This window comes from Seriola aureovittata, chromosome 6 (assembly GCF_021018895.1).
Source record: "Seriola aureovittata isolate HTS-2021-v1 ecotype China chromosome 6, ASM2101889v1, whole genome shotgun sequence".
Taxonomy (NCBI): Eukaryota; Metazoa; Chordata; class Actinopteri; order Carangiformes; family Carangidae; genus Seriola; species Seriola aureovittata.
In genome coordinates, this window is record NC_079369.1 from 19,790,699 (window position 1) to 19,802,749 (window position 12,051).

General features: G+C 40.8%; 1 protein-coding gene and 1 long non-coding RNA gene across 5 annotated transcripts in view; one reads left to right on the forward strand and one right to left on the reverse strand.

The window, feature by feature from the left end:
• pde4ba (phosphodiesterase 4B, cAMP-specific a) overlaps positions 1–12,051 on the forward strand; it is a 176,379-nt gene that overhangs the window by 142,868 nt on the left and 21,460 nt on the right. For all 3 annotated transcript variants that reach the window (XM_056377788.1, XM_056377790.1, XM_056377791.1), the window contains one exon: positions 11,554–11,666. In XM_056377788.1, the coding sequence (XP_056233763.1) occupies positions 11,554–11,666 (113 nt within the window). The remainder of the gene's footprint in view (positions 1–11,553; positions 11,667–12,051) is intronic.
• LOC130170491 (uncharacterized) overlaps positions 1–12,051 on the reverse strand; it is an 86,942-nt gene that overhangs the window by 42,891 nt on the left and 32,000 nt on the right. The gene's annotated exons all lie outside the window — the stretch shown is intronic.

The window sequence follows — 12,051 nt, forward strand, 5'->3', positions numbered from 1 at the left end:
TTATAACAACACCATGTGGACCCTCTGTGCTTTACTCATATTTCTTTCAAATTAACAGAAAATGTAATGGTATTACCACACAGAATGACAGATCTCTGTATCCATAAGGGACCTGGTTTTATCACAGAAAGCCTCCTCTCCCTCTCCTTGTGCAACACATTAAAACTGTTCTGTGGGTCTAAGGGGGCTGCTCCTAGACTGCCCTGCTTTGACCTGTCTTGTGATGCACATGCATGAGAGTAAAGCTCTTGTTCCGTCTAACAAACCAGTACTCAAAATTACCAAAATTACTTAAAATACTCAGAACTCTAATAATCTTCTAATGAAGCTTCTCTAGTCATTACATCAGTACAGATTCACATCCCATTTATTCACCATAAATATCATTTACCCATCTGTGTTCGTTTGCAGGTGTTGCTATTTAAAAGAATAGTTATTCATTGTTGGAAATACACCTTTCCACTTCCGTGCTGAGAGTTAGTTGAGAAGAATAATACCACTCTCATATCTGTAAGATAAATATGATGCTACAGGCAGCAGCATGTTAGCTTAGCTTAGCATGAAGACTGAAAACAGGGGGAAACAGCTAGCCTGGCTCTGTTAATCATTGAACCTTTAAAGTTCAATGACTTACATGTTATATATCTTTTTTAATGTACTTTATTCTCCATGTTTCCAGTCTTTATGCAACGCTAACCGGCCGCTGGATGTACTGGAGCTTCGTAAAATCCGAGTGTTATTGATCTTTTGTCTAACGGTCTGTTCACCAAAATTGCAAAACGTGTTGAACACATTTCCTCACTTACCTGTAGTGGTAGCTCGCCATGCAGATATCTTTGCTTTTGCTTTTATTTGCCAAGAATTACAGATGTCCATCTCTGAGATTTGTTCCAGCACTTCACTACAGTGGAGGTGAATGGAACTTTGGGCTCAAAGCATTAAAAACTTAAATTTAGATAAGTCCCATCACATTTGTTACTCAAGATGATCCCTGGACTTCACTGTGAGGTTTTCGTAAAGATCATTCCTTTAGTCAAGGGCAGTTGACCACTAAAAACAAATTTACATTTACATCTGTTGCATTGGAGTGGCTTCAGAAAGCTCAGAAATGACTATCTGTAAACCTAAGTAGATAAAACCAAAAGTATCTCCCATGCTCGATACCACAAGGGGTAATTGAGAAACTTTTTTTTGGTAATGTGGGTAAACCAACCATTAAGGGCACCTTGGAAGGAGCAGCACGTAGGGCTAAATGCCTAGAATGTATATGTGGGAAAGTCAGACAAGAAATCAAAGTCAGACAAATGACTATGTTTTAAATTGAAAGTTTGATTCAGTCTGTGATCAAATTTTTCCCTCTGACTTCATAAACGCTGAGCTGGATCCAGCAGCAGCTGCATGCTGGCCCGTTCTGATCATGCGAAGGTTTTCCTGATGATTGTAGAAATCTCTCATCATGCCTGCCCTCAGATCTGACCCTGCACTGACAGAAAACCTCTGTAATTGTTACTCTAGACACTGCTTTGAAACCTAAAGAAAAAGCAGCATCAGCAACGACAGAAGTTTGGCTAACTGGGGTTCATGGCTCCTCTGATCCATGCTAATCAACCCGAGGGGCAAATGCCAGTCAGCGTGACAACGAGGCCTATTCAGTCCAGTCAGTACTGTTGCTCCCAATGTGGGAGTTCACCTCAGGTAACACAGACAAAGCCTGGTCTGTTGCTGTGTGCTTGCGTGTTACATGTTTGAGTGTGTACACGTTTGAGTGTATAGAAGCTGAGAGTAAGAGTAAGAGAGTGAGAGGTAGCGAAATAGAAAGTGAAAAAAATATGTGAGAGTTTGAGAGAGAAGGAGCTAAAACAGATGGAGAGCATGAGGGAGAGTGCAGCTCAAGGACAGGAGCATGTTGCACTCACAGGTTCCTCTGAGCAGAGTTACTGATAGCATAGAAAAACAGCCACACTGACGTCTGAGCGTTTTATCAGAGTGAGTGAGAGAGATGCAGAAACAAAACATTAAAGATTTTTACACCAAAACATAACGAGCAGTCAGATATGAGAGAATACAGTATGTAAGACTCCTCAGGTCTCAGTGAACCTTGTGATGTCAGAGTGTCTCTGAGCCTGGTTCACTCCTCACAGTTACCTCCCACATGCATAAATCACTCTGTGTGTGTGTGTGTGTGTGTGTGTGTGTGTGTGTGTGTGTGTGTGTGTGTGTGTGTGTGTGTGTGTGTGTGTGTCAATAACCTGCATGTGTGTAAATCATTTGTGTGTGTGAAAGAAGCAGTTCAGTTAAGCAACTTCAAACCAAATAAGTAGATCGTGGTGTGTCTCAGTTGGGCCTAAAGCCCCATTTAGACTGAAATATTAACGGCTACTAAAATATTTCTCATGCTCTTCTGTAACTAAACACATCATTGTGGATGGCACATTGCTAAAATACAGGAAGTTGTTTGAAATACTCACGGGGTCACATGACTATCAAAACTATTTTGATAGTAAATTAATTGTTTAAATTCACTGGTTCTAGCTGGTCAGTTATTAGGATTTGCTGCATCTCTGTTTTATACCAGTGTAACTGAATATTTTTGGACTGTTGGTCGAACCTCAGCTTTGGCATTGTGACATTTTTCAATAATTTCAATTTCTGACCAAAACTAATAGATGATATAAAAAAATATGAAGAGTCTGCCTGGATGGAATTAATGGAGGACCAACAAGTGTGCCAAAATACAGTAGGTATTTGGAGCAGAAAAAATCACACATATATGCTCTACAGGCAGGATGTAAATCACAGATGAGCATATGAAGTGAAGTGTTGTGGGCTTACATCCTTATGAACTCTTGTTCACCAAGAAGACAAAGCATCTTCAATAAAATTCTCACAGCCTCAAAACCTTCTGTTGTCTGATTACACCTGGATTTAAGCACTTTGATTAACACAGTGAAGCCTTTTTCTGCCGTATTCCAGCAATGCTGTGAGGAGTCTGGTATCGCTGTGCGACCTTTGGGAGTCTTTGTGTGCAACTCGGATTTATAGCTTTCTCTGTTGCTTTCCCACTGAGTTCTATAGTAAATCAGACAGGAATGTGTTCATGTGTGTGTCATGGGGAGGACAGGGAACACTGTGTCCAAGGAGAAAGAGCAAGCAAGACTCAAAAGGAGGTCTCACACACACACACACACACACACACACACACACACACACACACATACATGGTGGTTACATGTGACCCAGTCAAAGCATTTTTTGTTTGTGTCGATGTTTTGCAGTCATATCTTTATTTCAGTATAAATGCAAGCAGAAGACACACCACCACAAGTCAGGCTAGCAGTCACATGATTATGAATCTACAGGTTATTCTAGCAAGCTAAAATGCATTGCACTACAGTATCTGCCCCCCTGCTGTTGCTACACTAAGAGCAACTAGCTTAACACCAAGACCATAGGCTCACCTGCAAACAGTCTAGCAGACATTCCCCTTTGGGTGCAAATAAAAACAAATAACAATTTCAAATCATCTCCATTTTTAGTTTCAATTTTCAAAACAATATTTAACCTTCATTTTTAGGAACATGTTGGGAAGTTTCCGTGTTAGCCTTCTTCTTTGGAGTTAGATGAAGAATGGCATTACTCAAGAGCTCCTCTCACCCCTTGTCCTGAAACAGCTTAGATATAACATGTTAATGAGTGAGCTTTAGCTAAGCTAATCACCTCCTGGCTCTAGCGCCACAAGAGTGGTATTGATCTTCCCATCTGACTCTTGGCAAGAATGCAAATTTCCCAACGGGATTCCTTTTAAATATTCCTTTAACTAGACACATCTGGAGACTTTTTTCGCAAAGGAGACCAGACCAAGATGGCAAACTCAGTGAAATCAACATCAACACTAAAAAGGCAGAAGCAGTGAACTACATTAGCATCTTAATAATTACATAACAATTATTTATATTTTGTGATTTTACTCTATATTTCTTATTTTAAACCTTATAATCTTTTGTCATTATTGCACACCCTCCATGGCATGCCATCCTGTATTTAACTGCACGTATTTTACTGTATGAGAATGTGACAAATCCACAGAATTTCCAGTTGTCCTAATTTTAGATTTTGGCTTCCTTGATTTAAGTTCCTCCTGCAAACTGTTTGAGTGGCTGGAGTAAAAACACAAAAGCTTCTATTGCTGTGTTTGATATAGAGACAAGATGGCAAATGTGCAAACTTGTAGTTCTGACACAACAGGGTCAACTGTGAAAACATGTACTTGAAGCTGTTCTGCTTTAGCCTAACTGCCACATTACAACACAGAATTCCAGTTAGCGTGCAGAGTGTCACAGTGCTGCTTCTGGAGGGGCACCAGTAAGTTTTACAGACACTGCTTCCCAGAGTGATAAATTCACACGTTACAGCTCTGCTGCAGATTCATAAGTGCTGAACGATATGTAAATCCTCCATTGCAGCAGAATGTCCACTCATTATGTCTTTCCCTTCTGTTTATAATTCACAACCACAGGGTAACAAAATCCTGATACCATCTTTTGAGACATTATTTGTATTCCGCCTCCGTGTAAATCAGATTAATGAACTCTTACAAAACACGGACTCATGATGTCATTTTGTCACTTCTCAGAACCTGGCATACAGAAATGTTTCAATCAACAGAACTCTGCAGCACCACATAACACGCTCGTAAAACCACAAACTCCACCACCACCCTTCTTCTAATAACTGCCAGTGATTGATTTTGCAATATTGTGCATGTGAAGTCATAATTCAGCTTGTAAGAAGTGGAAGTGCAGCACTAGAGAAGCCCACTGCCTCACCACATCATCTCTGGTCTTTGTTAGGAAGTGTTGTGTAACCGCATGGAGGGTTTCTGATCAACTCATCTCTGTTTCTTGTAAAGCAAGAGATGCCACTAGAGAATGCCCCCCCCTCTTTCTCTTTCTCTCTCGTTCAGGAACCTGGTACTGGTGCCAGCGGGCCCACGTCAAAGTTTGGTGTATCTTTATGTGTGTGTGGTCTGTTTATGCCGGTTCACTAAAAATGTGGCACGTCACCCTTCAAAACCTGGATGCTTACATGATGGACGCTCGTTCAATAAATTGGAGGCAGAATTGAGTATGAGAGGAAAAAGAGAGATTGTCCGCTGCTGACCTCTCATCCTGCGTGTTCCGTAGTGTGTTTGTTTGTGTGTGTGTGTGTGTGTGTGTGTGTGTGTGTGTGTGTGTGTGTGTGTGTGTGTGTGTGTGTGTGTGTGTGTGTGTGTGTGTGTGTGTGTGGTGTGTGTCAGTGCCTGCAGGTCATCTCCGCTGATGATTTAACTACCACAGTGCCGTATAGATTTTGGCTGCTGATAACACACTGCAGCCCTCTTGCTCTGTTGCATCTACCATCACATCACAGGCAGGAAACTGACTCTATCCCCATGAGAGGATGACAGATGCAGCTGTCTTACTCACTCACTAGCACGCACGCACACACACACACACACACACACACACACACACACACACACACACACACACACACACACACACATACATATCGTCAGCTCTTCTGCTCTGATGTCCTGTGGGCTCACTTGTCCTTAAACAACCTGATAGCACCATTTGCCATGCACTGTGTATGTATAAGGCTACGGGTGTGTGTGTGTGCACTTGCTGAAAACAAGTCGTCATCTCCTAAAAAAAAAAAATTGGGTCAATAAATGGACAGATTTTTGAAAGGAGACATGAATGAATGCATGGTGTCTTTTATTCCAGCACAAATTCAGCAAGTCTGATTTATCTTTGTCAGTTTAACAAAGCATAAAAACACCAAGAACCCAAAATACAGGAAAAATGACACAAGCACCAATCAAAATTTACAAACCATAGTTATAATCACTCAAAATGTTATTATAGAACAGCTCAAGGTTATAAAACATATTTTTTCACTATCTATACACACAAATACAGCAAAAAAGGAAGAAATACAACTGTTACAATCTGTTTACTTGTAAAGAGATCTTATCCCAACTCGAAATGTAAAAAAAAAAACTTGCTTCCCAAAAAAATTGTTATGGGCAACGGACATGAAAGACATTCTGTGTGATACCATTAAAGACTAAAATGCACCTCAACATAAACAGAAAAATATGTGCTACTTTGACTTAACCTGAGAGCGGAAAGGAAAAACACTGAATGGTAGGCTCGGGCCGATATACAATAATATCGTGTATCACAATATGTGGGCTGGACTATATCGAGATATTCAATTTTGGATATCGCCCAAGCCTGCTGAATCATGGATGGCCACAATAAGAGTTACACCTGTATAATACTGCTGATACAGCTCATTGTTAAGGTGTTCTTATTTTATTTCTTTACCTATATTCTTATGTGTTCCTGATATTCTGTCCACCCATGTCCTTTCCTGCATTTTCTCACGTTTAATGTTGTGACTATTTGCTGATACGTTTGAATTTACTGGCAGTCCACACAGTTTTCATTGATATTGCCGTTTTCAGGTAACAAGTTTGCCTGACGTGTTCACAGAGTGTTTGTTCAACTGTTTGGTCTGTTCTATCTTTAGTTGTTAATGGTGGACGCGCTAACTTTGTCAATGTAGGAAACACTGTATCTTTCTATGCCAGCGAAGCTTACTGAACTGAGCTGAACTGAATATTGAACTGAAAGAGAGACAGAGGGAACTGACCCCATATCCCTCCTAATCCTCCCTGCCTCTGCAGCCTGTTGGCTCTGCCTCCCTCGGCTGGAAAGTACATGTTTGTGTGTTTGTGTTTTTGTGTGTAAGCACAGTGCTGAGAAATTACAAATGATATACATTACGTGTGTGTGTCTGTGTGCGTGTCTGGAATTGTACGTGTGTGTGTCTGGAATTGTACGTGTGTGTGTGTGTGTGTCAGACCACCATCAGAAAGGTCCTTGTGTCGGGGTGGAGGCGGTGGAAATCCCCTCTTACATCGTGATGTTAGTGTACTGTATGCGTGTGTGTGTGTGTGTGTGTGTGAGTGCGTGTGTGTTGGTAGATGTTTGGCTTTTGAATGCTGTTTCCTGTGGTCCATATGAGGTCATGACGGTACACAGTGCAAGCTGCTGTAGCTACAGTAATTGGTGTAGTTAGTGGTATGCAACAAATGTACATGCTTCTTCTCTTTAAACAAAAGAGAATATTAAAGCATGTATTTGTTTAGTTTGTCATTATAATTTCTGAAAGTTAAAAAAACATCTGGAATATAAAGTTTTAAAATAAACAAAATGATTAATAATTAATCATATACTTTCTGTAAAAAAAAAACAAAAAACTATATAGATTAGTCTAGAGTAAGAATCAAACAGAAAACCAAATAAACAAAATCAAGGCTGAAACCACTCATTGTCTCCAGCACCACATTGTAGTGTGGCTTGGGAATTGTGAACATTTTGAGACTCATTTCTTAGATTCTATTACTTTTTACAGGCCTCTCTGTTGTTCTAATAAATAGTATAACTCGTCTATATCAAGTCTTTTCCTTTAGCCACGCTGGTGTTTACCTATTATTCGATTCTACGAACAAACTAACTGACCTGTTCCCTTTTGCTCTATGAAATGAACAAGACAAATTCACTTCAGTTACCAATTCTGCACTTATAAAATGCAGAATCGGAGCCAGTTCATATATTTACATAGATTTTGGTTGACTGGTCTGTCTTTTAGCTGCTTGTACTTTATGTTCATTCGCACCCCCCTATTCTTCCAAAGTGAAGTATTTAAAACACTGGCATTAGATTTGATAGTTGCTGCAACTATTGTAATAAACTGAGAATTAACTCAGTCAATATCCAGTGCTTCAATGCTTACCACATAAATCTTTGTTTTTTATTTGACTGGTGGTAAACTGGGTCCAGCACTGGAGTAAACACTGGTGGTACTGGCTCTGCTTGCCAGCAGGGCAGGGATCAGAGTAAAACTGTTATACAAGCGTTATAGTTAAGTGGCTCTGGCACCTAGCTAGAGATTGGCTTTAGTATGTGGGGACCCACAAGAAGTTGGCCTCGTGACCAGTTTTAGGTCCTGACTCACTAAACCAGATTTTAAAGCTCTGTACCCATTTTTGTGTGTTTGGAAATCAAAGTCATGAGAGCGGTTAAGGGCTCAAACCATCAATCTAGCAATTCAGTTTTCCCCTCATACAGCTTCTTTACCACACACACATGGACACACGCATACACTCACACACACAAACACATACATCTGCATTACGACTAGTTTTGACCGTTGTTGATCACATCTGCACTGCTCTGCCCTTCAGTATGACTCAGTTAAGCTAAAACTTAAAAATATTACAACTTATTTACTGAGAAGTCAGTTTGGTGTGGTTCTAAATACCACAGTACCCAACACAGGTTGTGACTGTCACTATGGCAAAAAGGCAGCCAGATGTGCAAATCAGAGCATTTTCTTCAGAGCAGTCTTCTAAACTGCCTTTATTGGCAAATTACTGCATCTCTCAGGCCATTACCAACACCTGTAGATCAGGTTATCGCAGATTGTCACATAACCCGTGTGCATGTCATCTTGCATGAGAAAATGAAACAGGGAGTCTGCGCTATGACGCTACCAGTGGTCAAAACCTCCACAGAGCACCTTTAACTGTTGGCAAAGAGTGAAGAAAACACGGTGCAGTTGCAGCTGAAATCATCTAACTTTGCTCAGGAATCTAAACATTAACTGATTCAAACTGCTGAATGTATTATCCGGATTTTACAAAGCTTAATCTTCAGCTTCGGCTCAATGTAAGCAGTGCAGTGATTTGTGACTGGATGTTTCTTACTGAAATGCTTTCTTATTTATTTATTTTTATGTACACAGTCTTGTACATTTGACTTTTATCCAAAATAGATATTTTGTAATTCAGTTGCTAATTTTTTGTACCACTGATTCAACTGCTGGAGTTTCTTCTACATGTGTGGAATTCCAACCTAACCTAACCTCACCATCCACACATCCACAAGTTACAGACCATTAAAAGCGTTGTTAGAGTTACTTTTTACTATTATGGCACAGACTAAAAATAAGTTCTTATAGTCCGTTTTTGCAGAAGATGACAAAATTGCCAAAGTAAGGCTAGAAATGTATCAATTGCACAAATAGCGTGTATGTTTCTTTCTGTCTAAGCAGAGTTTAAAAGTTCAAATGAGAAAACTGTCACGGGGACAAGGGCTTGTCTATGCTCTTCAAAAAATACAAACCACCTCAAAATGTTGGGAATACTGGAAAGAAAAATCTCAAATAAGTGTAAGCCGTTTCAACATCAGACGCTGGTGGAGTTAAACTAAACAGACACACACACTCCTTCTCTTTCTCTCACTCCCCTCATCAGAGTGAGGGCAGGCTGTGGGCAGAGCGCCAGGTGCCTCTCATGTTTGGGAGAGCAAACAGGCTCGTGTCTTTGATGGCGAGGAGATCAGAGCAGGGGACACATTCTACGTGGCCACGCTAAGGTCGCCGCAGTGCACACCCTGCTGCCATGTTGTGCTCTGCAGCTAGGAGACCCGGGGTATACACAATGCAGGGGCAGCAGACGTGTGCATGTATGTGTGTGTGTGTGTGTGTGTTAGTCCAACCCCACCAGCCACCTCATCACACACCCCCTCCGCTTTCCAACGCGGAGTCACTCCAACCTTGACGTACAGTTGTAGTTGTCTGAAAAACACAGTCAAACCACAGGAACAGGGTTGGAATACTGGCTCTTAGTTCATGCAAGAATAATTCAGTAGTGGTTACAACACACTGCCTCTCTTGTTTTTCTCTGTACCGGGTCATCGGTGCTCTGCAGTGTAAACAATTATTTAAATTTCAAGGGAAAAGTCACTCATTAAATCGATCATCATGCTTATCGTAACATGAATGGTTTAGACTAGTGGAAAATAAAACTGTGAATCTTGTTCCCTTACAGATATTAGACACTATGTAGATGTTTGTTTGGTCCAGTCTTTGATTGGAATCGGTCTTTATTTACTTTCTAACTGCTGATCTAGATTTTTTAAATCATAGCTTAAATACGCTGTTTTTTTAGCATGAGGTTCCAAAGAGTTATACACTCCCTAGATTTTATTTAATAATGCACAGAAACGTTTATTACAGTAGTAGTAGTAGTAGTAGTAGTAGTATTACAGTGCACAGTGCATGTTCTACTTTTATTGCACCACAATCACTTTGTGCTGCATTTTTTTTCTTTTTTTATTTTATAACGCAATGCTTTTCTTTGTGTAACGTGATACTAAACTGAGTATTTTTGGATTCTGGACCGTTGGTTGGATAAAACAAGATATCTGAAAACGTCACATTTGGCTCTAGTAAATTGTGACGTGCAGTTTTCACTATTTTATTGACAAAAATAGTTGTCAAATTAAGTGATGAAATTAATCAGTAGTTGTAATAATACTTTTTACATTTATTGAGTATATTACAGCTGATGAGTGTATGATGATACACTTACTGTACATATGACTTGTAAAACAGAAAATACAACAAAGTGCACAACAAAAGATAATCATGCAGTAAGATACACACCCTGGCTGTTGGTAAACGTTATAATAATAATTGTTCAGTTCTGGTAAAATTAATAGCCAAGTCAGTTCCTGTAATTTTGTCAGTGTACTACATTTGTGTCTGTGGTTAGGCCTTTAGCCTGTTACATACACACCGCAAAACAACAACCACATACGTCTTTACAGCAGTTATCGTTTTTGTCCTCGACCAAATTGACAAATGAATGTTCTCAGCTCTTTGTGGACTCATTAAAGCATCCTGCATCTCTGTCAGACAGATAGGCCCATTACCAAGTTTGTGTCTCAGCCTTTAAACAAACAGTATCACTTCTGATTGAGTGCTCTTATCTGTCTATTGTCAACAAAAAGATGTGATAACACTGATTAAATAATGTTACCTAATCAGTGTAATTTGTCCAACTATGCATGTATGTATATATGTTTGTGTGGGTCTATGCATGTCAGGGAAACTAAAAATGCCAGGTATAGTTAACTCAAAGGTTTGGTTTGATGCGTGTTAATGCATGTGCGTTTAGATTCGGAGGTGTCTGCTTCCTGTAAGGTGGGTTAAAGTGTGTCTGTGTGTGACGGTGGTGGGTGGTGGGGGGTGGGGGGTGGGGGTATATGGTTTCCTGCTCTGGGGGGTAGATTTTATGTAAATCAGCTGAGGGCCTCAGATTGGGGAGGCAGACACACACACACACACACATATGAACAGAGAGAAAAGTTGAGTGTGTGACAGAGTGAGCTCAGGTCCCAGCTTTGCTTCGCTTTGCTCTGCTGACAGCTGCAAGTCTCATCAGCTCACCACAGAGCCGTCTCCTCATGATGAAGGAGCACTGCAGCCGGGTGCCACCTCTAGCCATTCCCCCACCTCAGCAGCAGCAGCAGCAGGCACCCCAAGCGGGACCCGTGGGTGGATGTTGCCTGGGAGTGGCTGGGCAGCGCTCGGGCTCTATGTGCGCCGTCTGTTCTGACTGTGTGTCTCTGTGTGCCGGCTGCTTGTTGACAGATGAGGCGTACCAGAAGCTGGCCATGGAGACGATGGAGGAGTTGGACTGGTGTCTGGACCAGCTGGAGACCATCCAGACCTACCGCTCTGTCAGTGACATGGCTTCCAACAAGGTAGGACAGGCTGCATCTTTTACTATGTGGAAAAATGTAACGAGTGCAAGCTTGATGTTGCCTTTATTTTATTTGTCAGAGAAACTTTTGTTCTTTTTTTTTTTTTTTTTTTGCAAGTGTACATATAGAAAAGGTTGTGCTCTTTGAGGGAGCTGTCAAAGAATCTCAGCAGCTGCTTGGAGAACTTACCCCCCAGCATAATAAACACACAAATGCCAGTATACAGAATCCAGAGATACTTCAGCTGAACTTGGCATGACCCAAGCAAAGTCAACAGTATGATAAGTCTGAACATGTACAGTAAGGAGGAGGAGTCTGGGTTTGGTGCCTTGGAGCTGTGAGCAGTGCGTGCATGAGTGCTCACTGCTTATAATGGCTGCGTGTA